This window comes from Andrena cerasifolii, chromosome 6 (assembly GCF_050908995.1).
Source record: "Andrena cerasifolii isolate SP2316 chromosome 6, iyAndCera1_principal, whole genome shotgun sequence".
NCBI lineage: Eukaryota > Metazoa > Arthropoda > Insecta > Hymenoptera > Andrenidae > Andrena > Andrena cerasifolii.
In genome coordinates this window covers 7,512,428-7,538,586 of record NC_135123.1, presented here as the reverse complement: position 1 = coordinate 7,538,586, position 26,159 = coordinate 7,512,428, and the positions used below count along the sequence as shown (strand labels likewise).

At 43.0% G+C, this 26,159-nt stretch overlaps 4 protein-coding genes and 1 long non-coding RNA gene across 15 annotated transcripts; 2 read left to right on the top strand and 3 right to left on the bottom strand.

Annotated features, from left to right (window-relative positions):
• Positions 1-81: 81 nt before the first annotated feature.
• Positions 82-4,025, bottom strand: Faf2 (Fas-associated factor 2). 6 transcript variants are annotated; one of them, XM_076813811.1, is made up of 9 exons: positions 3,868-4,025; positions 3,601-3,751; positions 3,434-3,514; positions 2,875-3,100; positions 2,584-2,770; positions 2,324-2,497; positions 2,140-2,235; positions 1,743-2,055; positions 82-1,680 (listed from the first exon to the last, which is right to left on the bottom strand). In XM_076813811.1, the coding sequence occupies exons 2-9, from the start codon at positions 3,661-3,663 to the stop codon at positions 1,516-1,518; spliced, it is 1,305 nt and encodes a 434-aa protein (XP_076669926.1). In that variant the 5' UTR covers positions 3,664-3,751; positions 3,868-4,025; the 3' UTR covers positions 82-1,515. The 6 variants fall into 6 exon arrangements, with proteins under 6 accessions (XP_076669926.1, XP_076669929.1, XP_076669923.1 ...); XM_076813814.1 differs by having other exon boundaries at positions 3,601-3,728; positions 3,868-4,014; XM_076813808.1 differs by having other exon boundaries at positions 3,601-3,792; positions 3,868-4,008.
• A 198-nt stretch (positions 4,026-4,223) lies between these two features.
• Positions 4,224-4,767, top strand: LOC143369644 (uncharacterized). The gene is made up of 2 exons (XR_013085454.1): positions 4,224-4,335; positions 4,514-4,767. It is a non-coding gene; the product is annotated as an uncharacterized LOC143369644 (long non-coding RNA).
• A 388-nt stretch (positions 4,768-5,155) lies between these two features.
• On the bottom strand, positions 5,156-10,636 carry Hacl (2-hydroxyacyl-CoA lyase). Its single transcript, XM_076813790.1, has 12 exons — positions 10,393-10,636; positions 8,510-8,651; positions 7,851-7,935; positions 7,168-7,349; positions 6,923-7,099; positions 6,602-6,843; positions 6,342-6,527; positions 6,194-6,269; positions 5,881-6,118; positions 5,698-5,805; positions 5,504-5,627; positions 5,156-5,431 (listed from the first exon to the last, which is right to left on the bottom strand). Exons 1-12 carry the CDS (start codon positions 10,435-10,437, stop codon positions 5,336-5,338), a joined length of 1,701 nt encoding a protein of 566 aa, XP_076669905.1. The 5' UTR covers positions 10,438-10,636; the 3' UTR covers positions 5,156-5,335.
• On the top strand, positions 9,083-18,554 carry LOC143369623 (sialin). Of its 5 annotated transcripts, none has more exons than XM_076813792.1 (5): positions 9,083-9,346; positions 15,481-16,309; positions 16,383-16,702; positions 16,803-17,047; positions 18,009-18,554. In XM_076813792.1, exons 1-5 carry the CDS (start codon positions 9,295-9,297, stop codon positions 18,156-18,158), a joined length of 1,596 nt encoding a protein of 531 aa, XP_076669907.1. In that variant the 5' UTR covers positions 9,083-9,294; the 3' UTR covers positions 18,159-18,554. The 5 variants fall into 5 exon arrangements, with proteins under 5 accessions (XP_076669907.1, XP_076669908.1, XP_076669909.1 ...); XM_076813793.1 differs by lacking the exon at positions 9,083-9,346 and adding an exon at positions 13,716-13,935; XM_076813794.1 differs by lacking the exon at positions 9,083-9,346 and adding an exon at positions 14,377-14,401.
• A 412-nt stretch (positions 18,555-18,966) lies between these two features.
• Positions 18,967-22,351, bottom strand: Ate1 (arginyltransferase 1). 2 transcript variants are annotated; one of them, XM_076813796.1, is made up of 8 exons: positions 21,929-22,351; positions 21,482-21,608; positions 21,271-21,401; positions 20,784-21,208; positions 20,353-20,514; positions 19,660-19,832; positions 19,328-19,589; positions 18,967-19,246 (listed from the first exon to the last, which is right to left on the bottom strand). In XM_076813796.1, the coding sequence occupies exons 1-8, from the start codon at positions 22,023-22,025 to the stop codon at positions 19,091-19,093; spliced, it is 1,533 nt and encodes a 510-aa protein (XP_076669911.1). In that variant the 5' UTR covers positions 22,026-22,351; the 3' UTR covers positions 18,967-19,090. The 2 variants fall into 2 exon arrangements, with proteins under 2 accessions (XP_076669911.1, XP_076669912.1); XM_076813797.1 differs by lacking the exon at positions 20,353-20,514 and adding an exon at positions 19,979-20,134 and having other exon boundaries at positions 21,929-22,350.
• Between the last annotated feature and the right edge of the window lie 3,808 nt (positions 22,352-26,159).

Below are 26,159 nucleotides of genomic sequence, written 5' to 3'. Positions count from 1 at the left end.
GGTATAAAATGTCCGAGCGTTATATATATGTACAGAAGAGTATCCGATGGAAAATAAAGACGTATCAAAACTACATCGTAAAACGTGTGTACAAAAGTTTACATTTAATGATTAACAAATCTGATGCATCGCACAGACAGTGTTTGTTTTTATCAAACGATTTATATATATGTATATGTATATAATGTGTATGTATAAATGCTATGGATTGCTCTTGAATATTTTATATTATTCTACAGAACATTTAGAAGGAGCAATACAAATTCGTAAACGGCGCTCGCTTACTGTTTTTATCTTCTCTCGTGTACGGAGTAGGTATACCATCGAAAGAAACAATAATGATTATTTAACGCTTCAAGCAAGTCTTTCGAAAAGTGTAAATAACGCCTCGTTTCCAAGACCTCAACATTTATAAACCAATAATAATAATGTATGCGCTAAACAATTTCCTTACAACCCACAGATAAAGCAGCAAATGTTAATTGAACATATAATGGCAGCCACTCTTTCTCCCGAGATTATCAACTTTAAACTACATATATGCTAGGTAGCGTTTAATTTGGGCCTCGGTCTGGTTTAACTAAAGGAAAGAATAGTAATCGTTAGATGCGTATTCGTAAAATCGTGATATACAAAAAGAATCTGATTACCTTCTAGTCTACGATAATAAACTATTATCACTTAACTTCTTTCCTTTTTCTGATACAGAAATTTGCATACAGTATAATTTAATATGTTGGACAAAACTATTGCGAATTCGCTCTCCCATTTATATCTAACGACATTTTTAATAAGTCTGACCAGAGTTGCGTAGACGGTAAGATGCGAAAGGAACCACATTTCTTAGGAATCTTTCCGTAGCTTATATTTAAAGTACAGATTCAAAAGAGCGTGACATTACCGCAGTCTCTCTTGAGATGAGTCTCAAAGCTGTAAAGCGCGCGCATCAATTCTGTGCTTTAATTATAACGTTCTCTAATCGTTTGTTCGTCTATTTGATAAATTACTTTACAGGTCTTAGTCAGATTATTATAAGATTCGTTTATGCTAAGAAGTATTGAGGCAAGTATGATAAACGTTTGGTGTACAGCTTTTCTCAAGTCGTATTTATGCACGAGGGTTCCATTTCAGTTTCTCAAACGAAATCTACATTCTTTCTATTCCATGTGTATTTTAGCGGGCGTATTATTCGCGGTACATCATAAATGTATTAGTTAGCCGACAGTTTTACGCAGAAGCTGTAATATAATAGACGGCTTTTTAGTTCCGTTTTCTTTCTCTGGTGTGTGGATCTGTATTATAACTGTACTCCCGTCATCGGAACTACGCTTCACGTTAAATACTCGAGTGTATCAAATATATATATATACAGAATAATATATATATATATATACACATTAATATATGTATATATATATATATTATCTTTTGATAAATATCTCTTACGATAGTATCATTTTTCCCGTGGAATGATACTTAAACACAATGAACGCGGTACTGAAAGATCAACAGAGGTTAATCATGTAAGTCATTAATATGAAGAACTTCTCTATGAGTCAATCCGGCAGACGACAATGATAGCACGTCTTTGCACGGATACAGAATTCTTTTCGGATAACTGGTAGTTATTTCGAAATTCGCTGGTGAATCCGGTTGACTAAATATCCAATGATACACGTCCTACAACGAGAAATCAGGAATAATTCAATTGCAATAGTGAGAATTGAAATACTGAAACGTACCTCTATCGTGTCCGTCATGAGGAAACGTCTCTTCATGGTCCTCTCCCCAAGCTTGATTTGGAGCTGACATGCACGAGGATTACTAGGCTCCGGCTCGAGAGGTACTTTACGAATAGAAAGCTCTTTTTCGCGACGAATACGTTCAATTTCCAATTCCTGTGCATTCAGTTGCTCCTGTTCTCTAGCTTCTTGTTCCTCCCGCGCTTTACGCTCTTCTTCTCTCTTACGATCCTTCTCTTGATCCGCTCTTAACGATTCCTCATATGCTTGATCCTGTTGCTGGCGTAAAGATTGCGCGGCGCTACGCTCTGCTCTATATATCAGAAAGAGTTGTTTCAGAATCAACACTCGACACAAGTTACATTAAAATTTAGTATTAAGAATGTAATTTCTATACCTCTCTTGACGTGCTTGTATTAAATTAATTTCGTTGTGATCTATAATTCCTTGTAAACGTGATATTATATCAGAAGGGGATGGTGTGCCCTCCAGGCTGTGGTACAGAAAAATATATTTTTTAAATCATGCTACTTTCATAACGATTGTGCAAGGAATTTAGAAGAGTAAATATTCTTACACACCGGCCAACTATTGTCATTCTATTGTCTTTCAAAACAATAATGACCAGGAAAGGATAAGAGCCAGATTTAAGAGCTTCCGCCACCTTGTAACCTTCTCCGGATTGCACATTACATGCCCAAAACAAAGTGCGTGTATTTATATATCGAACAACTTCCGAATTACCTAATGTATTCCTGTATGGAACAATTTAGTGTCATGTATCTGTACACATACAAAATTTAGCGCAAAATTTCGGTATCGTGAGTTTTATTGAAGTTACCTGCACCACTGGTCGATATCTTGAGCTTCATCTTTATGCAAATATACCAATAAAAATCTCAATTCTTGTTTTGCATCAGAGAGGGCCTGGCTATAAGAACCTTGGTAAAAAACAGGATGACTACTACCGTAACGTTCTTCGTAGGATCGAATGAAGCTAATCACATCTTCCACTGGGTCAGCGGACACTTGAAATACAATTAATATATAAGTTTCATTTCCGAACTTTTAAACGTTTAATCGGCAACACTTTATTCAAAGTTCAATTCGCTTTCGTGCGAGTAAAACTTACCAGGTCTAACATTTCCCCTAAATATTGAAAGAACTAGTTGTAGGATACTGATCACTCTTTCGTAACACAGGGAAAAGATGTACCATAAATAACTACCGCTGCCACTAGGACTTTCAGAATAATGAAAATATATTCTAGAACTACTATCGTCGACAACTTGTGGCGGTCGTAATCGTGAGTCTTGTGCATACATCGATGGTCGTCCTTCGTACAAATTCAACTGTTCCTATATGACAGAAGAGTGACTCTCTTTTTATACACGCAGTAAATTTCTAAGTCGCACGCATAAGTGATTAATAAACACTAAACCGCACAAGGCTTATAAGTATTACATAAATAAAAAAAAAAAATAGTACACATCAATCTCCAAGGATCTTTATCAGTCCTTGAGATACTATCGATGCATCTGTTATGCAATCTACCTAAATACCCCACAAAGTATCATTTCGCTTTATCCTCGTAAAACAAATGCACGCTTGTGGCAATTGTTTCTCATGACCGAGTTAAAGTACTTGAAATAAATATAGATTAAATAATATGCGAGGGGGAAGAAATTTACCTGAACAGCGACCTCCAAATTCCAGTTGTGCCTTTGCAAGACATCTCTGCAGATTGACAGGTCTTCGATACCAGTCAAATCCTGAAAGCATCGTAACGATATTGCTCTATCATGACAGAACTCGATAGAAAAGAATGAGACATAGGGTACGTGAAACGACGATTCACCTGGAACTGCAGGATCTTCTCGGTCTGATCACCGCTTAGTTCGTTCAACGCGAAATCTGCCATGACAATTGTACACGTCGGCGAACGGCCAGATAAACCCTCGAGGATCGTTTAATCACGCAGTTCCACTGTACGATACCAAATTCATCAGCTGATAAAGGAGTCAGTCACTAGAGCGAAATTACGATGGAACTGAGCAAGCATTTGGAGAGTGATACATGAAAAAGATGGATTAACCTAAGCATTCACGTCTCCCGGTTTACGGACCTCTGGGGCATGATCATCACGACACGTCTCGCCTCGTTCTTCTGCTCTCTGCTGAATATTTTCGCTGCGGTGACTCTCTTTTCTTACGATAATTTACAGTTTCAAGGTTCCCATTTCATGCGGCACGATTTTATGTGACGTCAACTGCATACATTGGCGAAACGAAACGACAGTCAACAGTTTTCCTACGTGTCGCGATTGGTAGAGAGTTGTTTCAGCTAGCAACCAACAACCTACGATCTGCTTAGATTTTATGCAGAATCAGCAATGATAATTTTTACGCAAATCAGGCGCGAGTAAATTCTCGTTCACTGAAACGTGAGCGAATGGAATTGAACAGCGTAAGTTGCTAACGCGAGCTTTTGATACAGAGACGACCAATGGAGATGTAGCAACCCTACGAATTCGGGGTTTGTGATTTCTCGAGTGTCATTTACCTGTATGAGAAACGTCATTGGTTGCTATACAGTGTGTGATTTGTGCATATGTGAATCGTAACGAGTTATCGCGCGTTGCAGGTGTCTTAAAATTCCCTATCCGCTTTGGTGAAATAGGATAAATCTCCGATACTCTTTTTATATATTCTTAAACGTATTAACTTCTTTCTTATCTTCCTCTATTCCTCTTTAACACTCTTATTATGCAGGACAGATATGCACGAACGTGTTTCGTATATATAGTAACATATCGCACTATGATGTTTGTTTCCGTTTGTTTCCCTCTGTTCGTTGAAACTGGTTGAAACTTGCAGCATACACCTATTGCCCGCAACAATTCCTGAATCATCGAGAGCAACCGAACGTTTTGGATAAATATGAACCCGGATAAGCCTACAGAATCTGACGTGAAAGTTGAGATTCAGAAGACTTTAATGTCCATTAATCAACTGGCATTGAAAATGTAAAGTTTAAGCGTTTCCGTTTAGCAAAGAGTTGACCTAAGTAAACACAAAGCAGGACTGTCATTTAAAAATTTCAAATGAATAATACGTTTATTCTGCTTTTTTCAGAAAGAATGAATTGGGTGTAATTAATGAGCTCTTAAATGAAAATGGACAGCTACATACAGCAGTGATTAATGCAAACAAAACATTGACCACAGTGGCTGAAACTATGGATGTGGATGTTGAAAATGTTTTGAGCAACAATGAAGAAAAAAATAATCTGACTAATTTAAAGAATCCTCTCACCTCTGCTGCTTTCCAGGAGAGAATAGTAGCCTGTCTAAGCTTGTGTAATAATAGCCCGTCTAATATTTAACTTCCATGTCTGCCATTAAGCGCTTGGTGTATATATTATGTATTTATTAAGAAAATAAAAGTAATATTTTAATACAGAAGTTAGAAAAATCTTTGATATACGTCTTCCTTTCACCTTTGTAGTTTTATATCCGAACAAATAACTTTTACCAACATGCATCTTGCCCCTACTTGCCACATTAATTATAATCTTTTAGTGGACAAAGAAATTTAAAGTTTTGATTCTGTCAACCAGCTAAATTTCTGCTCTTTGCGACTAGCTTGAGGATTGATCATAATATTTATAATGCTAGGTGCATCTTTCACCTGTAAGAAACATTTCTTATTACTACCGATAGCTTTTATAACAACTGCACGTAGAGTAAGATTTATATCCACCTGAAGGGACGACTTTATGGCACGTTGAATATCTTGCACGGTCGTGCAGAAGTGTCCTTTGTGACCGAACATCTCTATCATTTTTTCGTAACGCGTTTCACACGTTAAAGAGTACGGCGGTGTCCTGAAAATTAACACGTACCACAATATCATACACTTCTGCAAATAGTATCTATGCTATTAGGGAAACATACACTTGCGTGGCCTCTCCCGAAGCTTGTATTTGCCTGAAAGTTTCAGTGTCTAAGCCGCCATAAATCCCGTTGTTATTCACGATAATTATAATGATAGGCAATTTGTACCTGAAACATCGAACGTTATAATAAAGATCGACTCGTTAAGAATCTCGTGTAGAAACACCTTTCGATGTCGAGTACCTAAACATCGTTTCAATTTCCATGCCGGAGAATCCGAAAGCACTGTCTCCTTCCACGCAAAAGACTCGTTTCGTGGGCGCGTTGTTTTTGCAATAAAGAGCGGCTGCGATGGCGAAACCTAAACCCACCCCCATAGTACCAAAGGTAGCGGCGTCCAATCTGTGGCGGGGTTCGTTGTTCAATAACATGGTCTTTCCAATGTCCATTGTGTTGGCTCCTTCCGAGCAAATGATGGAATCTATAAAAGAAACAATGGTTGGCATGGTTTTACCTCGCGCTGTCTACACTGAGTTGTGTACGACCGAGAGCTGACCTGCTGGAATGGTATCTTGGATATGTTTGAAAACAGTATAGTAATTTAAAGGCACAGAAGTGTCCAGTGACATTTTCTACGGAAAGAAATAAAAGAAAATGTAACTCGTTTTTTTCTAGCGATATACACTATTGCAATTGATGCTTACGTGAACCATTGCTTTATTTTTGTTGGATTTAGCCAGAAGATCTTGCCACCACGGACTGCTTCGATGGATGGACCATTTGAGCGATTTCAAAATGGTAACGAGACACTCCACGGCTGTGGATACATCAGACTGAATCGCGACTGCAGATGGAATAGAATTATGCAATTCTTCTGGACATAAGTCGATCTAAACTCAAGGATATTAAGTATTCATTCGCTGATCGTTGTTCAGTTTTACAAGACAAATTGCATGACTACTACCTGTATCACTTTAACATCAGATTGATAACGAGGCGGGCGGCCGAAATGTAGCATCCAATTCAATCTGGCGCCCAGTAATAAAACAACGTCGCTTTGTTGCAACGCGGCGGTTCGCGCGGTAGAAACGCATCGTTCGTCCGTGTCCGGAACAACTCCCTTTCCCATTGGCGTCGGAAGGAACGGAATACCCGTCGAATACACAAGGCTACGGATTTCTTTTTCCGCTCTGCCGTAAGCAGCCCCTGTAAAACGATTTCACAGTGACCAGGGGCGACTTTCGAAAATGATGCATTTGAAATAACTGCCATACAAATCCACTACCTTTTCCAACAATTATTAAAGGCTTTTTCGCTCGCATGAGTAAGTTAGCCGCCTGCTGAACTAATTGGCGGTCAGGATAGATGAGTGGTGGCGGTGGGCAAGGCGCCACCTTATATATTTTATCTTCATCGACCGATTGGGTCAGTATAGTCGCTGGGAAGTCCAAGTACGCGACGCCTGGAAACAGTATCAAGAATGTACAATCACTTTGCACCGTGACAGTGAAGCATTTGAGATAAATATACCTGGGCGACCGTAAGTAGAAAGACGAACGGCCTTTTCCACGTGAAGCGGTATGAGAATTGCCTGCGGAGGCCTGGCGGCATATTTACAATAGGGTTTACTGGCTTCTACCTGTGGCCATTCCTGAAAACCGCCGATACCTTCGTGATCCTGGGGACACGATCCCCCAATTACTATGACCGGCCTGCAACAAATTTACATTGCAGGGATCCTAATACTACTCATCAACGATGCCCACGGTCGAGCAGAAGCGATGTCTTAGCTTTAATTACAATACTGCGACACGCTAAGTCTCTCTTTCATTCTATTCCCGACGCGCATGTTCTCCTTTCTGACGCCTCTGAATGTTTTGACATACTCGATACAGGACACGTTTACATAATCATTATCTAATGCCGTGTATTCTTTTTAATAATATGGCACAACGAACGCGAGACAGGGTTACACAATAGACCATAATCGTTTGATATAAGATTACCATTTTCGTATGAGATGAAAGATACGGGCGCTCGCGCAAGCGCATCCAAGATAACAATATAAATTCCTGCGCGGCGTGACGGAACAATAATTTTCCAGCAAAAAAACCTGTCTCAGCGGTATATGCTACTATTGCGAGGCGAAGGAACTTTCGATTTATAAATTTTACAAGACGAATGGGTGTGAATAAGGCCCGGACAACGCTCACCAACAATTCACTTGCGCGTTCGCCATGCCGCCGACCACGTGAAGCAATCCTGGCCCGGAAACGCATAACACTACCGCAGGTTTTCCTAATTAAAAAGAAATATATAAAACTTTAATTGACTCGGGAAGCGACGCGAAACTCGCACAGTGTAAAAAAGAATCGTTACAAGCAGCGATACAAATATCAATTACGCGGTTCGAATTATTTGCTCGGCTTCGCGTGTAACAATTCTTTCACGACCCTGTCAACATATATTCAGAGATCATTGAAGCCGGCGAGGTGGACCCTCGTCGGTATAATTACCAAACATTTATGTTGACGGATACTTTTCATGTTACAAAATAATTGTATATGTGTGCACAAATGTGTACATAATATATATTACTTATTTATAATAGGTTTCAAACAATTTTGCTTATATGTTACAAGAATCGGTTCTACAACCGTTTTGGAATTAATATAGAATCTAAAAAATAACGGCTGTAGAACTGATCAGAACAGATATAGGAATCGTAACTTAAACTGATACATAGTTTGGCGTTTAGGTTCTTCGTAACCGTTATTCAGAACATAATCTTCATAACTGTTGCAAGAATCGCAATCGATATAACAACGGTTTCAAGCCCTGACTCAGAATTTAAGGATTTCCCCGCACATACTCGTCAGGTAGCCGTAAGCTTGCGCAGCGTAGCACGCTGCTTGCTCGTTTCTAAATCCAAGATACTGGAGACCTGCAACCTGCATGGATATGGCTAGATCGATCACAGGATGCCCCATGATTCCGAACACATACTCGATACCCTGTTTTAAACAGAAAAAAATAATGAGAACAATTTTAAGGGTCAAAAAAAAGAAAGAAAGAAAGACAAAGGGTAGATTGAAAAAAAGCATATAGGGCCCATTCGAAGGAAATGTAAGTGGCTTTGCAATGTCCTTTTAAACGCAAGTTTAAATGTTTGATGTTTTTACCAAGAAAAAGATATCTATTTATTAAAGTTGCGTACAAAGTGCACGCATTCTCTTTGCTGCGCCATGAGGGTGGCACGGGAGTCAGCAACCGCGATAAACGCGGCAGAAAGGAAAATGCGTAAAAATACGGTATCTAACGGTATCGTTTATACGAGATTATACGTTACGTTTATATCCCCGCGAGCCGAGCAGTGTCAATAAATAAAATTTACGTCGTTGTTCGGTTACTTATTTCAACGAAAACAAATTAACGGACTGAATTAACTACAATATCAATTGCTCGAAGCGTTCCTGAAACGAGCGTATTATTGGCGCCTAAGTAGATCCATTATTGATAAAGTTACTGTGTCGCAGTAAGAAAACAAATATCTATCGAACGTTGGAACATAATTGAAAAGTTTCAATGCGCGCGTTTTAAAGCTACGTGTATAAATCTTCTTTGATTGAAGGGAGGGTTCGATTAATTGCAAACAGCATGTTCCGTTACGAAGAGGAGCGGACCCCCCTTATAAGGCGACTAAAGACAGGTAAGTACCATTATTTTCGACACTTTCGATGTAAACGATTCTTTGTTAAGGTTTAATGAATGTAAAAGAATGCGGGGAACATTGCGGAATTTAAATATAACGCTGGTTGTCCAACCGCTTCTCCAGGAAAACAATGTAAATTGTTTTATGAGAAAGTCTTCCTGGCTTACGCGCCCCACGGATTTAAGCCGTTCAAGTACGGTTTATATGGCGTGCCATAAACGTCTCGGGAATTTCCAATTTTCCGACCCCGACACCGTGAGCAAGAATAAACGAGCCCCTACCGTTATTCTTTTGACTATCTTTAACAAAGAAATATATTGGAACGCTGCACAAGTATTTCTAATTGAGGAATTAATATATATTAACCGTTCTTTTGTACGAAGAAGATAAACTGTGTAGGTATAAACAGGGCCGGCGCAATCCATTATGCAAGTTATGCGCCGCACAAGGGCGCCAGTCGAAGGAGGCGATAAAAAACTATATCGCACACTTAATAATAAAGGAATCCAACTCCCACGTAAAGAAAATGTAAATGTATTTTCTTTTTATTGTACCTCGTAAAGACAAAACATATTAAATAGAAAACAGGTGCAAAAATTTGGGGACGCCAAAAATTGTCTTGCATAAGGGTGCCAACCATCCTCGCGCCGGCCCTGAGTATAACTGAACCTTCATTTTTTCCATGCGTACAATTTTCAATTGTTAAATCGATTGAGCCACTACTGATATTTGCAGTATTGTAATAACTGATAAGATAAACTTATAGGAAGGTACTTAACATGTGCGCATAAATGTCGGTAATTGAAAAAACGTATAAAAGTTTAACAATGGGTAAAAGGCATAAGAAATTAGGACCTATACCTCGTCTTTGCTTCTATCTAGTTGAAAATACTGGTTCCCATGATAACCAGCCACTTGGCCTATTATACTGGGTTGATAAGTACGAGCGCAACATAACCTTAAAAGCGATATTTCAACGCGAAATAGACGACAAGGGGGGGAAAGAATGCAGTGATACGATGAGAGATGGGAAAATTCGTTACCTGTTCTTTCAGGGCCTCTGCAAGTATTTCGTTCCCGTTTTTCATCTTTCGTATAATTTCGACTTCCAGAGCAGGCAGACTGTTACAACTCGGAATGACTGTCTGAGACGAACTGTTTAAAATACAATCTGTCTTTCCACCTTTACCGGCTCGTCAGTGAACTTTGGAGCCCATCAAATATTTGCGATTACTTTTGTTAATCTGGGCGATGAATGATTCTGCTAATTTATAAAGATTACCTACCTTTAAAATAAAAGCCTTCGAAATTGCAATTAATATAATCGAACTGCGTTACGAAAAGTAGCACGTTTCAATTTTCTTACGAAAAACAGCACGTTTGTCTTCGTTGTTACGAAAACTATCGCGTTTCGGTTTTCGCTGCGAAAACTAGCATGTTCGAGCGGCTTGCCACGAAAAGTAGCACGTTCCGACTGTAGCTACGAAAAGCAGCATACTTATTTGGATGGTTAACTACGAAAAATAACATCTTTCGTCTTTCGCTGCGAAAATTAGCACGTTTGAGCGGTTTGCCATGAAAAGTAGCATATTCCGACTGTAGCTACGAAAAGCAGCACATTTGGATGGTTGGCTACGAAACGTCCAGTGAGTCAATTTAAATACCTTCCGACGCCATTTTTATTTAGTACTAGGCGGGTAATTTATTAAAAATTAAAATACCGTACTTAAATTATGTAGATTAAAATTTTCATACGTGTTTCCTTTTGGAGATTAGATGGAGTTATTATTTATTAAACAATATTTCCAAAAGTTCAATTCTTCGATGCAAAATGCACTTCAACAATTTAAATTAATCACGCGCCTAAACGCGATAGTTCCTAGCAGTATAATCCAAAACGTGCTATTCTTCGTGGCTAAGCAATCAAATATGTTTTTCGTAAGAAAAATGAAGCGTGCTACTTTTCGTAGCGCACGTCGATATTATATGTTGATATATTTCCATGACGGCGGAAGAAATAGGTACTTGTATATCCTCCTGCATCTTCCGCAGCTGGGGCTGCTGAAAAGGCTAGCCATTGAAAAACCCATAGCTCCATTTAAAAAGTTCAAGGTGACCTTCCTGAGGGAGTTCTTTCAAAGAAATCACTTTCACTTTCCAAGCTGCAACTCCAGGAAAAAAAGGAGAAATATCCCATTTTGTTCAGCTATATTAGATAGTTCGCTCCGTCATCGACTAAAACTGCGCAAATCGCATACACATGCACGTAACAATCCTGGCAAACAAAACGAGCAAGCATTAAATAACGCGAGCTCCGAATAATGAATGCGAAGAGACGCGAGTTTATTGCAACCGACGACCGATGGCAAGCAGGTAGGTCAATTTGGGGAACTTCGTACTGTCCGAGAGGCACGTACCTGCAAGGGATCCGCCAGCAGAGGATAACAGTTTGGAATTATTGACTTACAGGATACCTGGAGTACACCGATTCGAGGAACACGTATTCCTCTTGTTCCCCAAATTCGAATGCTCCTTTCCGCTAGCCCCTTTCTTACTTCCAAACCGTCTGCTCATTGTTCGCGCGTAAACCTTCCGCGGGGCTGTCCCTGCGCACACCTGTTTCCTCGGAATATTTCTCGCCGGCCACTTGTCGCGCATCGAGCGGCAAATATTAGACTTGTTAATTTCGGAGAAGCGCATAGTCGAGCCGATTCGAAGCAGGACGCTGACTGTTCCGACTGAAAATTTGCAGGATAAAAATTCGAACGTCCATCGCTGCTCTGCAGCAGTTTCCACGAAAGTTTCGTTTCTTCTAATCTTTACTCCTATGCGTCGGGCGTCATACCTGCAAATTGGTTATTTAGGTAGCCGGTGACCTTACCCGAACTCGAAAGCACGGCCAGGTAGTTGGACCCATTGAACGCGCCTGTACGCAGGATTGTCCCTTTACTTGAGCCGTAGGATTTCGCTTGGAAATGCACGGTGTTTATTGTCGAGGGGCACAGAATGGTCCCGGCGCAAAAGCCGACCTAACGGTTAAACTGCATAATTATTTTTTCCAGAGGGGCGGTCCTCTAGCATTTGTGGAAAGTAGCCGTCGCCAACCGAGACATTTCAACATATACTTTACAACAAGCCCGGCGCATTTTAATTAACAAACCTCCTCAACGGAATAGAATCCTGCTCTGAAATGAAACCGCGTCGCTGCCAGCGCAAGCAACGCCACTCCTTTACAAGCTTCGAACTAGATCATTCGGATACGAAGACGCGAGACCAGTCGACATAAAAGATAGATAAACTTAAACGCGCTCATTTTAATCGCTCCCATCCCACCGCTGCGGATGTGGTATGGGTACAGCTTCCTGTTTCAATTAGCGTCGCGATACACGTTGACACGTACAGAGCGTGTTATTGGCAACTGCCCGCGATATCGATCAGCGAAAGTTTATCGGCATGCCACCGGAGACAATGCTGTCTTTATGTAACTGTAATCGCGTTAATGTACCGCGAACTCGAATCGGTCCCCATTGATGTTTCAGGCTTGAATACGAGTTCGCGGTTCTCCGCGAAAGAGAATCGATAAAAGGCACGTCGAGAGATGCGTACGCGTTATCCATACGGCCGGCTGAGATTCTCTGCTGTATACTTCGCCGAACAAATGTCATAATGCCGCGAGAAGCCTGCCTAGGAGTTTCATTACGATTGCACGAATTGGCAGTGCAGCGGGCAGATCGCAGTATTACGTAAGGCCCCGGCAAATTATTGAAAATTAAGGAAGCCGCGTTCTGCGATGTCAAATCAAAACCGCACGAAAGAACATGCGACAATAGTGGCTGACTGCGTCCCGCTTTTCCAGGTCCCGCGTTACATTCGGCCACTCTAATGCCATCGTGTTCCAACGTTTTCCTATTACGGTCCATACAGTTTCATCCATACTACACGGTCATCTTGCGAATGCCATAAATTATGTGAAAATAAATAAAGTAGAGATGAATCCTTAATGGCGAGTCTTGATTCGATTCCTCAAAGGTGCATCTGAAGGCTGGAATTACTTGGAGCGATCACCTGCAAACAGTAGATTAGTTACAATTGTTACATTCGCATGGTATAGGTGATAGCGTGGCATTGCCCACTCAATATATATTTTAATAAATTGTAATGGAAACGTTACTGAATATTCTTCACCACAGCCAGAGCTCTGTGTATCGTCGAGGCGATGGAATCCCGCAGGAGGCCCCCCCAGGTAAGGGCGGCGCGCACGATCCCTAAATCTCTAGGTGTCCTTTTCTATCCAAAGGATGGGATGTACCTGGTGTCCCCACTTACTCTTACCTGCCCGACCCCTTAAATACCCGAGCTAGACGCGTTCATGTCATCAGTCACTACTCAGCCGAATGAGGTCGGTGTCGCGTCCAGGTGGCTTACGACAGTTTCAAGTTCTCGCAAGTTGTTGGAAAATGTCCTGAAGAAGAACGGTCCTCGTCAAAGGTCCCTTCCGCTGGTGCGTGTCCAGTGAAATCATCGTCGATCTCCCAGAATGTACTACAAGGAGTACTATACTCGAATCTACAGGAGGATTATCCCACGTGAGTGAAACAGTTCATACTTAAAGATTCTTCACGAATCCCTTTGAAACGTCTCGAATTGTCGGAACGGGGACCGTTCCCCGCTAACGCTCGAGGCTTTCAATTTCGATGATTTTATCGTTCACTTTGATCGTTCTTCCTAGATTTCCTACGGTCGTCGAAATCTCTCGCGACGTTTAGCATAATCTCTGGAATTCCCGGCATAGTTTCCCGATACATACCCGTTATTTAACCGCCTTACACGGGGATCGCTTGAATCGCTTAGCTAATTTTCGTTTGAAGATTAACCGCCGTGTAACGAGCGTCACCTTCGAACTCGCCGATATTTATAACATTTTTTGCCCGTTCGACATCCTCGTAAATATCCCACCGTGACATTCAGGCATTTAAACGTTCGCTATTTCGGTTACACGTTCGCACGTAGAGGCGATTTTACAAAGTGCCGATAAAGATACGATGCTGCAAGGTGAAAAAGGACTTCGCCGCGCGGTCCCGTGATGCGTAAAGTCGATCGGTACACCGAGAGCGGCAACGATTTTGTGGATAATAGCGTACGGTAGATGGTTTGTAAATATACGGTGCGGCATGGTTGGAAAGTGGTCGAGAACTTTCTTTGGAAATCGCGTTGTGTCGTTACCAGCCGTCGACTAACAAGTCGACGAAGGAAAGTTTCAAATAATTAATTAAAAAAAACGGTATCCGCAGCTCCGTCCGCGTGTGTCTGTGTTTAAGCGCGCATACAATTACGTCGCGGTCGGATTCTATAAAAGAATCCCCGGCCCGTGGAACTATCTTGAACTTTTTCTCAATAGACCGAGTTACATTCCAATGAACCAATCGAAAATGAAAGGTGTGCGTTGGCGTATTTTCCTCCCTGCGTATCCGCGGATCTAAGTAGCCGAGCTAGAGCCCGACAGCGGTCTAGGTGAACGAGTCTTTCTCGGAGGAAAACTTGGAACACTTAAGCCATGCTCCCTTTCCCGCGCCGTTCGGTGAAAATTGGAAGAGCGGTAGAGCGATCCGTTAGCAGGGTGAATATGTAGGCATAACGACTTTTAATTGGAAGAGCAAACAAGCAAAGCTGACAAACGTCTATAAATCGTGGTAGGCATGGGAATTCGTAGCATTCCTCCTGTCCGCTACTGTCCAGCTATTGTGGTTACTATAAGTTGCACATTTATTAATGTCGATTCCGCAAAGCTCGTCCGGCGTGTCCCAATTTTTCACGGGCCCGGATTCCATAACATGGAAGCTGTTGCGTAAGTTCGATCCAAGCGGTGTAAACAGGAAGATGGTCTCAAAACCTTTGATATTTAAGCAGTTTAGCCTGCAGATGCGTCACTACAGTGGCGTTTACAGTCGCCAGGTGCTCCTAAATAGAAAGAAGTCTGATTTTAAGTCCCATTCAGGGGCCCCAGCGCGTTGCTTTGCCCAGGGGCCTGCAATGATCTTAAGACGCTTCTGCGTCAGCGATTGCCCCGTTGACGAGAGAGTGACTGCTCGACGAGCATTGAACTCTCGCCGATCCCACTTTTTATTTCACAGGATGGATACCTACGCGAGTGATCATCTGCCTGATGATGTTCACGGCATGCTGGACGAGCTACATGTGTCGTCTACAGATGCCGATCTTGGCGGTGCCGATGATCAAGGCCTTGCCCGGTAACGAGTCAGGAGGCGCGTGCGCCGAACAGCACCGAGTGCGTCGCGCGATATCCTGGTTGGACCCAGGAGCCTACCTGGAGGACCACATCCTGCAGCAGAAGCTGGAAGCGGCCCAGGACGACGAGGTGGACTATCACTCGTCGAGCATTCGCTTGCCCCGCGAAACTCGACCATCGGACGCGCCCATTCAGTTCGCCACTGGCCTGCCTTTCGACTGGCAGCCGCAAATACGAGGTCAGCTGATAGCAGCCTACAGCTACGGGAATGTCCCCGGGAACTTGATGGGTGGTATCCTGGCCCTACGCTGGGGACCTAAGAAAGTCATCCTCTGGACGTCCTTGCTGGCTGCCGTAGTGTGCCTGTTCACTCCTATCTTCGCCCAGATTCACTGGGGCCTTCTGATCTTCATGAGGATCGTGGTCGGTGTGACTGGTGGAGTAACATTCCCGGCGTGTCACACCCTGGTCGCCAAATGGGCTCCGCCCGACGAAAAGGCGCGCTTCGTCTGGTCGCTGCTGGGCGGCACATTCGGCACCATACTCACCTACCCCCTGGTGGCTGTTATCGCTGAAAAGATTAACTGGGAGAACGGCTGGTATATTCCCTCGTTGCTGATGCTCGTGTGGATAATGTTCTTTGCCATTCTCACGTACGACTCGCCCTCGGAGCATCCTGGTATCTCCGACGAAGAGAAGCAGTATATTCTAAGGTGATACGACCTGTTCCAGAGGCTGTTTTAGTACGAGCTCGAGGACCTCCTGAACAGACGTGCCTTGTTTCAGTTCGCAAGCAGGGACGGTGGCGGCGAAGAAGCCATCTCTAGCGCAGACGCCTATCAAGGCAATATTAACCTCGGTGCCGTTCATCAGCCTGGTCTGCTGCCACTTTGGCAATCTCTTCCTGGTGTTCTTCTTTCAAAACGCGATGATGCTGTACCTGACGAAAGCACTGGGGTTCCAGCTGACGAAGGGTGGCTTAGCCGCGAGTCTGCCTTGGGCCGGCAGGATGTTCTTCGGATTCATCTTCAGCTGGGGCGGTGACACGCTGAAACGCAAGCAGATCGTCTCTATTACCGTTCTTCGCAAAGGTGCCACGATATTCTGTAAGTTCTCTGACTGCAACTCCCCCTTTGTCCGGGATGTCGAGCGTCCTTCGGGGCTAACGGGTGTTTCGTCGATTACATTTCTTCTTCTTCTTTCCAGCCCACTTCATTCCAGGCATTTTCCTCATTCTGGTTGGCTACGCGGGATGCCGTCTGTTCGTCGCAAACGTGTTCCTGGTGCTGGCGTTGGGCTTCAACGGAGCAGCTAGCATCTCCAACTTGTCCAACAATCAGGACTTGTCACCGAATTACGCTGGTTTCATCTACGGTATTATGAACACGATCGGGGCCACATCGGGCATGATTATCCCGCCGTTGGTGGAGGAAATCGCTGGCAAATACGGGGTAAGTCCTTCCCTCTTTAATAGTATCGCGCCGCGGTTGGTGCCCTTTACAATTTGGCAATTGGGATCGATGTGTTCGCTTGCTGCATCCATTGTTTATCACTCGCAAAACAACCACACTAACGTCAGAAACGTCGCGGGTCGAACGAATTACATAATTCTTTTTCTTTCTCGCTTATCGTTGCGACATACCGTCGAATATCTAGTTACAGCTTACTGCACGTGAAGGTGCTCTTGGCATACTCGACACCTCAGCCCAGCCCTGTACTCTGTTGCGTAACTCATAGTACGGGCAGTACTGGGGAATTGTGTATGCGATGCATCCAAAATGAATCCGTTCGTGTCCGTGATTTCACTGAGCTCTAGCGCCTAAGATTTCATACACGCGTGCCCTATTTCAGTATTTTCACGTGACGATTGGTTTCTCCGGCGTATGGGAGGGGAGATGGGAAGAAGTACTTTTGCATCAGCGTGGCGTGCGCGTTACAAGTATCCGGTAATTCCCATCGCCCAGATACTAATCATAGTGTCAATATCGGCGAGCACAAATCACGCCAGAGCGACTAAGGAGAACGCGTCTCGTTAAACCATCGCACCCATATTTGTCCAGACTGTCGCTGTGGTGACGACTCGTGGGTACTACTCGTCTCTATATCGTCTAAACTCTTATAGTACGAGAAGTACCTACAAGTCGCAACCATTCGTGATCCGCTTGCTGCACATGTTACACGTACACCTTGTCATCCAACGTCCAATCACTGTCATCATCTTAATAGCATGGGTATGTGTCGACACAAATTCATCCAGTAGGTGACCTCACAGTTCAGCACTTTGTGTAAGTGCCTCCGCTATCATTGTTTGCGTGTACGTATACAGTATTTGGATAGAGCTTCGACATTATTGCAGTTTCAGACGAGCCGTTGAAGGGTTACTTTAATTAGTTTACGTTTCCTGCGTTCTAGAACCCTATAGAGAGATGGCAAATTGTCTTCTGGATCGGCGCGGCGGTCTGTATAATATGCATGGTGATCTTTCTATTTGGTGGCAGTGGCAATATACAGCCATGGAACGAAGTTCGTGACACGGATCGAACAGAAGAGGGAAGAAATTAAGAGTTTCAAATGCTTGGTGGTTTTACCAATGTTACGTTACGCAGTTCGTGGATTGACGGCGTTTTTAGAGACGAGACTACTGTAGGACAGTTACGCGATCAACTTTCACTTTAAATAGAACCGACGGTTGTGTTTTAATACAATAGTGTGAATCGTTGAACGGTATCTAAGCGGCGAGAAGCGTCTCAACTATTTTATAAATTTTCCGATGTATGCACGTTTTAGGACATGCTTCTGACAAGATGGTTCGTGAAATACTAGTACAATATATTGTTCGCCAATATCTGGCGCGACAAACTATACCAAATCGAATCCTCTATTTTTTACATGACTTAGAAAATAATAGAATGTGATACTTGAACGTTTCGTTATTCAATAAATATATTTAAATGTTAATAGTATGTTTTCTACCAACTACTTCCGATCCTATGTCCATGCACGGCGCAAGTAAGCAACAGAACTTTCCAATTTCAGCAGATAAAATAAAGTATTTATGTGTAAAATCAAAACGATCAGAATTTTAGGTACAGTATTTTCTATCGATTTAGAGTACCGCATTGTGCGAGTGATATACCAGAAGCATATTACGTGATACGTCTTCCATAAGTAGAAAACATATATTTAGTACCACGTTGTCACGGATTACTAGTGTGGGTAGTTTTCTGTTTCTGTAACACAAAACACGACGTGTTTGTTGAACGAAAGAAATATAGACTGACGTACAACTATTTACAGAATTCATCTTTGTTCGATAAGAAGTTTATTAGCTTCCTGTACATTCACAAATACTTTATTTGCGGCTGCTAGGTTTAATTCAATTCCCTAAATAACAATGTACCTCAGGGGAATACTCTTTTAGCGATTTATCTCTCAATAAATGTCCATTACGGAAGAAAAATATATTAATTGTAAGTGTTTGAGGACTTAGCGTTTTAACTGCGATAAAGCAGCAGGCTCTGGGCACATTTCATTCCAACCAATGTGGCGTATTCTTTAATCGCGTTTTCCTGTTCCTTCGTGATACTTCGTCGAGATCTTTCCTTGTAAAGCCCGTAGGGCATTATGTCATCTTTATGGAGAATTAATACCTGAAAGCACACGACTTGTTAGCTGGCACAAAGGACGCGAGATTGTACGATGAGATGTATAAGTAGAATATGGTTTAGTACGTCATCGATGTCAACTACGCCATCCAGGTCAATAGCGTCGATATCTTGGTTGAACCTGCAATACTTTTGTTTGTCCAATTTAATTAAACAATCTTCTATATCAAACCACTCGTAAGTCTCGGGGCATAGCAATTTCGACGGCTTCATTCGTGCTTTGTATTGCATCTTGGGGCAAGTGTGGATGTAAAATCCCATGTAATAATATTTCAAACTATCCGCCACTTTATTTAACTGCCTTGTCAAGTACACTTCTCGTAAGCAGCTAGACGGTGATTCAATAATATCAGACATCGCAGACAGTATAAGAGCAAAATCGTAATGGATGTACCAACCTGAATATCCCGAGAGAGAGGTGGGAGTACGCTGGATCGTAGTAAAAGTAAACGCTCGAAACGCAATATGGTAAAATGTCTATCACTCCGACTGCTATTAATTTGTCATCTAACCAATACTGATCGTGAAAGGAGCCGTATCCGTCTGGCGGTCCATTGCCTGGTGATAATGGCTTTAAAATGATAAACTCCTTAGTTGTATACCTTCTTCATCGAAAGTAATCAAACATTTAAATAACAACTGAGCATACAACGAGAAAGAAAAGATAGCAATAATATCATACATAATTTTTAATAAATATATTATTGCATCGAGTACCTGGAAAGGGTTCTTTACGTGAAACTTAAAGAACGACTTTTTGTCACACTCCTCCGGTGGGTCATTATGGATTGTCATTTGATATTTTTTGTAAAGTTTCGCACTTACTTCGAGCGTGGCGAGAAATTCGTCTGACGTTACTTTCAACAATTTTATCTGATAAAATTGTAAGGGAATTTATAAAGAAGCTCGCATAAATGAAATTAAGTATGTAGCACAATCGATTGTGAGATGGTCCACTTTGCTCCAATTATATACTACATCGAAAAGTTACTGTTGTTCGATAAACTTCTACGTCAAAAGTTAGTCAACATTTTCCCCGTTACAATTATGTATGATATTATAGACCTAAAAAGCCCCGTATGTACAATTACCTGCAAAGACGATTTCACTAGAAATCTTGTAAACTGTTCCTCTGTAACCTTCTCTTCAGGATCTCTGTGTATCGTCGTTTGATATTTTTTATACACCTTGTAGGATGCTTTCGAAGTCTTTAAGTACTCGGAGCTCATTGGCGAGGTTCTAACTAGTTTCAGCTTACAAAATTTATAAATATAATATAAATCTCTCTGAATAATAACCAAATTACATTATCTTTATTAAGAGCTACTGTAACTGAATTGCACAAGCAAAACTGTATGCTGTAACATTTATGCTACTATTCAGTTTCTCTCTATTCTTAACACTCAGAGGCAATGTTTTAACTATTAGCAACATTGGAGAAAAGAGGACCAAAGTATCGAATTTCAAAAGCGATGTATGCGGTACTTGGCAAGATACTCGATGAAAGAAGAATTCATCCTACCTTCAATCTACTTGTCCCATTTTGTATCTCGTCAAATAAATCCTCTAAACTTTTAGCTTCATTCTGCTGTTTATTCGTCCTAAAGATAGCCTCTACTTCCTCCCGAGTTTTTCCTTGTGCCAGTAACTTATTCTGTTTACGCTCTATTCGCAGAAGTTTTGCTTTCTTACAAGGTATTCTACTAGGATCTGCTTCTAACGATTGCATGCTCCTCGACGCCACGTCATGATTATCGCTTAAGGCGCAAGGTACACCGTCCGAACGCTTCTGTTGAGGTTCTGGTCCACTGTCTTTCTTTTCCTCCTTTACCGGAGCGGGCTGTGATTTTCTGTTGATCTCGTCATTAACAAGCTTTACGTCCATCTCAGAAGCAGCCTCTTCCGCTCTCTGCAGATGTTTGCTATAATTAGGAATGTCTCGAATGTCTACAACAGAATGATTTCGTAGACATTAAGAAGGCAGTTATTAAAGCTTCGACTATCTTTACCTATATCATTCCGATATTCTTCGCCTACATCCATATTGTCGTTCTTATTCAATTTATTCTTTAGAAACTTTGCCATTCTTTTCAACACCTTCTTCTGCGACTTGGAAATTTTGAACTGCAACGCTTCGCATCTATAATCGACAATTGTACGAAAGGAGTAACTCAAGGATTTGTTTCCGAGAAAAGAGCGGTATAAAATTGTTTTACCCACTTGATGGTATACATCGGGCAACAAGTTCGATCCATGATGGGTTTGTAACAATAATAGCCGCTTCTCCTCCAACCTCTATCTATTAAAATTTGATAGTTGTCTGCGCTAAGGATGTGTGCCCACATACCTGCAAGGTATCAAATTCATGATATACAAGGAATTCAAGTAAAACATTAACGAATAATGCTCAACACAGTGACAGCTACGTTCGCATGTACACAAACATAAACTGTCATAAGGACTAAAGGCTGGAACAGACACGTTAGGTAATTTAGTCGAGTAGCGAGTAATTTAGTAATTTACCATTGTTTTACTAAACTACTTGACTAAATTTTAGTGTTCACACGCGAAAAATTACAGAATCAGGCTTAAGGATTGCCACTTGATTATCCCTGTACATATTGAAGTACGATAAGAGGAAGCAAAATTTATAATGCTTGTACTTGCCGCGGTTAATATTTGTATCAGAACTCTTGCAATAACCACATTTGTGCCCGTCCTGTTCCCCAAAGTACTCGACAATATCGTACGATCGCCTTGCCATCTTTCTACTTCGTCGTCCTTAGCCACTCGTTTTATTATTACGCCAAGTATGTTAAATTCTCATCATCAAGTACTGTCACACAGTATATCCCTAATCGCACGCTATGTGCCGCACGAACAATCCTCACGGCACTATTACGTATTTACAAATATAACCTATGAAACAGTAACAGCAATGCGTCACTGCCATCTTGTTTCGGCCTTGGACGGCGGAAGTAAACCGCTGATTTTATAAGAAAATTATATTCTTTAAAATACATCATTTTCTACATTCTCTGCGGACGTTGTAAATAGTAAGTCGAAGCAAGCAGACAGTTCTTAAGTACACGTGTAATTACGTGTATTATCTCAATGGTGAGAAGAGTGTAAAAAATATTATCGGAATGTATATAGGTATGTAGATTATTGTTGATCAAAGAACAGGGTTTTTGAATTACACGCTAAGGAAGCAGAGAAGTCGTAGTGGACGAGTAGAAACGTTCGAGTTGGGAAATAAAATTGTGTAGTATTATTATATAGCCACATGTACTATTTATGAGTACCGTTAATTCATAGATTCTCATATTAATACTCTGAAAATGTGACGGATGTGTTGATAGAAATATCTAGTGCGCCGTTTCATCAGACTGAATCGTCACGGAAATTTAGGAGGTTCTGACGTATTCGCGTTTTGCCACTTTCATGAATGAAGTTCAGAGGCGTATCTAGGGTGGGGCGAGTAGGGCTCGTGTCCTGGGCACCAATGCCAGATGGTCGCAAAAAAGCCGAAAAAATAGTGTTTGTTGAATAAATTTATTTGGATGGTTAATGTTAGTAGTTTACGCTTGTTATTCGTGTGCTTCGCATGCCTCTTTAGAGAAGCTTCGAAGAAAACTTGCTGCACTTTTCGGCATCATTTGCCTCCAACTTTCGTCTCTTCCGCCCTTCAGCTCCACTTTCTTTAAAAGGATCATCTAAATTCTAAATTAAATGTTTTGTATGACGAACAGTTTTAAAAAAAGTAGAACAGACAAGATGGAATTGGAATGATACGCATGGGGGGAGCGGAAATTCTACGCTTGCCCTAGGCACTGTTTACACTAAATACGCCACTGATGAAGTTACTCCTGTTCTATATCAACAGGCGTCCCTTACTACACACAGCCAAACATCGATCTATTCCTCCGGGATACCCCCCACCATAGCCCGCTTACATTTTCCACTTCGCAGGGTGGTAGCGACCACCTGGAATGCCTGTTCTATCACTGATCTACACTACTGCGCGTTCAGCACGCGCGCGTCTCGCATGCCTGACTACGTATACCACTGAATCGCGACGTCACATTGGAATGATTGGAATACAAATTCCTATTATTTCTATATCTATTATTAATACCAGAATTTATTGTTCCAAATAAAAAGTGGCAGACCTTAATTCTCTGTTTCCTATTTATAAATAGAATAAAGATAAAGAAGATTGGAACTGAAATAAAAATGCTATGCCATTAGTGATCACAGAGGGGTGTGATTAAATTGCAGGAGCATTTGGAATTCAATGAATTAGAATGGCAGCTCATTTAAACCCTTAACGACCCCGTAGCAATTCGGTGGCCGTCTATCGCCGTTGGGAAAGTGCTGTTTCCTGGACCCGGTGCTGGAATAACGTTTCTGGGATACACCCCCGCGCGCCGTCGCCCACGGATGATTTCCTCGCGACGCGTACCTCCCCCACTAAGTCCTCGAAGCACGGGGATTCGTCGTTTCCAGAATCAACGGCTGACGTCAATGGGAGCCAACCTTCGGGACGTCGAGCACGTCGAGTTATATTATTTCAGAGAACCGCTCCGGCGAGGACCTCTCCCCTCCTGGGTCGTATCCTCCGCGGGATAATCAACCTGCACGGGGGGGGGGGGGAGGGCAAGCGTGAATTAACTTTCCGTTTGCCAGAAAAGACGCGCGTTCCGGGACCGGACCGCTCTAAAGTTCGAGGAAAGCGCATCTCCCCCGGCGGCGAGCTGAGGGTGTGGCGTTAATTTTCTCAATACTCGGCTGGGAATTAGCAACGATCGCGTGCCTCCCTTCCCCTGACCTTCAACAGGCTCGCGACACTCGCTTCGCAATTAAACGCACGGGCCGGAAAATGTTTGGCAGCGGTCCCGGTGTCGGGCGAGCGGGGATTTCCCGTGTTCCGCTCTCTTAATTAAAGAAAACAATCCCTCGCGCGTGTTGGTGCCATCGGCGATAAATATTCATTACGGAAGCGACCGTCGGCGCGTCGGGGGCACTTTGCTCAACAAGACAGCGGAGCTCCGCTTGTTTTAGTGCGCTCACGTCTATTCGCGCAAGCGTGGCGGATTCTTCGGGAAATAGGTCAATTACGGAGATAGGTAGAGCACCGGGATGCGTCGTATCTCGAGTAAACACTTTCCTCAAGAGCGCTCGCTTCTGGGAAATGGGGTTCTCTACCCTCCAGCGGGGAGGACTGCGTTTCGTTCGGACCGCCCTCCTTAAGCGCCTCCGAAACTACTCGGGCGACCAGCAAGACACCCGTTTGCTTTCTTGATAAACGAGATCTTCTATTCCACAGCTAGGTATCTATGCATCGGGTCCATTGAGCCTGCGATCATTGATGGAAGATCGTAGCTCGAGGGGTGAGGGAGGTGGGTGAGGAACGTCGGGCTTCGAGGGGAACGTCGTACGTGCCTCGTGGATCTCCGTCGACGATAAATATTTTGTCAGAGAACGCGAACCAACGTCAGCGTTTGGTAGCGGCTGAGGGGAGAAAGGAGAGAAAAAAGTTTTCGCGCGTCGGTTTATCTCTCCTCTCTCTCTCTCTCTCTCTCTCTCTCTCTCTTTCTCTCTCTCACCCCTGTCCGCCTACACGTTGAAAAAACACGCGTGGGTGTCGGGTGCTCGTGGGCGTTACGCGGCTGGCGTGGGCGTTCTTTGGTCTATTGCGGGGGCCGACGAAGAGTGGCTCGAGAGGGTTGAATGCGGGAAACGACGGCACAATTCTCCCCGGTGCTTCAGACAGCGATGAACCTGCGGCGGAGAGGATCAGCGAGAAGCGATCTCAGTACAAAAATATCGCCACCTCGCACCTAGCTGACCTATAAATCTTCATATAAGTCTTCAGCGAATCTCGATCCAATTACGCGTCTCAGCTTCTCAATGCCAGGCGTAATTCATTCGCGGGGTAAGCGGAATGTCCGCACTGTTCCGTGATGCCTGTTCTTCGGGGAAAGGGAGTCAGCTTCCAGCAACGTGTATCCAATTAAACACACCACGTACAACGGCTCAATTAAAAATCACCGTTTTACCGAGAATTCCCTCTTTTATGGTAGATTGGTTAAGACGGGCAGAGGCGAGATGGAAGGATTTCCAATATGTCTCGGAGCTCGAGGGCTCCTCCGACCACCCTCCAATCGCTTTACAATCTAACGTTGGAAAGTGTTACGCGAACCACGGGCTCCTGCAAACTTCCAGGCGTTGTCAAAGAAACGTGACATCTACGCAATCGAATGTGCTCAGATGAGTCATCGACCTAGACTACTTAGAACCTCGTGCGTCTTCGGACTCTGCTCGAGTAGCTTCACTCAGAGACATACATTTAGCAGCTCCAGCCGGGTCTCGCCTTCTCTCCATACTACGGACAATTGGTGCAATAAGGGCGAAAATTAGAGATGAATAAATTCAGATTTTATATACTCACGTTAGGGAATCCTCAAGATGATCGCGGAGCTGTAATGTAAATTATCGTTCAGCTAATGGGTACCAGGTGCAGCCGCTGCGGGAAATCACTTCTATCCGAGGCAGCAATTAGAGGCTGCAACCCCCGTCGCAACTGTGCCCCTAGAACAATAAAACGGTCCAAGATGCGACGACAGAGAGGATTTCAAGGATAGCCGAAGGAGCTGGTCGGGTCATCGCGTGGGCAGAATGTATTTCGTGCGGCACAATAGAAGCTCGTGTACGCCTCGTGTGTAAAAACACACAGGACCGCGAGCTGGAGGGCGCGCGCGCGCGCCCGCCCGCCCGTGTACGTCATATCAGCCCGTGTATTAAATCGGTAGGGGTTGCCCACACAGGGTGGGGGTGCTCGTTCACCGAGGTGGGGGGTGGTTGATCGACCGTACCCTCCGACGGTTTTCTAGTC

Bases quoted from the DNA above. Each gene is read 5' to 3' on its own strand.
- Ate1 (XM_076813796.1), bottom strand. From the start codon at position 22,025: ATGGCAAGGCGATCGTACGATATTGTCGAGTACTTTGGGGAACAGGAC. The intron at 21,609-21,928 runs GCAAGTACAAGC...GATACCTTGCAG, and splicing joins TGATACAAATATTAACCGCG to GTATGTGGGCACACATCCTT. The intron at 19,590-19,659 runs GTTGGTACATCC...ATCACCGTCTAG, and splicing joins CTCTCTCTCGGGATATTCAG to CTGCTTACGAGAAGTGTACT.
- LOC143369623 (XM_076813791.1), top strand. From the start codon at position 15,119: ATGTCGATTCCGCAAAGCTCGTCCGGCGTGTCCCAATTTTTCACGGGC. The intron at 15,195-15,480 runs GTAAGTTCGATC...TTTATTTCACAG, and splicing joins CATAACATGGAAGCTGTTGC to GATGGATACCTACGCGAGTG. The intron at 16,310-16,382 runs GTGATACGACCT...GCCTTGTTTCAG, and splicing joins GAGAAGCAGTATATTCTAAG to TTCGCAAGCAGGGACGGTGG.
- Hacl (XM_076813790.1), bottom strand. From the start codon at position 10,437: ATGAAAAACGGGAACGAAATACTTGCAGAGGCCCTGAAAGAACAG. The intron at 8,652-10,392 runs GTAACGAATTTT...TGTTTAAAACAG, and splicing joins CAGAGGCCCTGAAAGAACAG to GGTATCGAGTATGTGTTCGG. The intron at 6,119-6,193 runs GTCAGCTCTCGG...TTTCTTTTATAG, and splicing joins CCAAGATACCATTCCAGCAG to ATTCCATCATTTGCTCGGAA.
- Faf2 (XM_076813811.1), bottom strand. From the start codon at position 3,663: ATGGCAGATTTCGCGTTGAACGAACTAAGCGGTGATCAGACCGAGAAG. The intron at 3,101-3,433 runs GTAAATTTCTTC...TCTGTCATATAG, and splicing joins ATTTGGAGGTCGCTGTTCAG to GAACAGTTGAATTTGTACGA. The intron at 2,498-2,583 runs GTAACTTCAATA...TGTTCCATACAG, and splicing joins GATATCGACCAGTGGTGCAG to GAATACATTAGGTAATTCGG.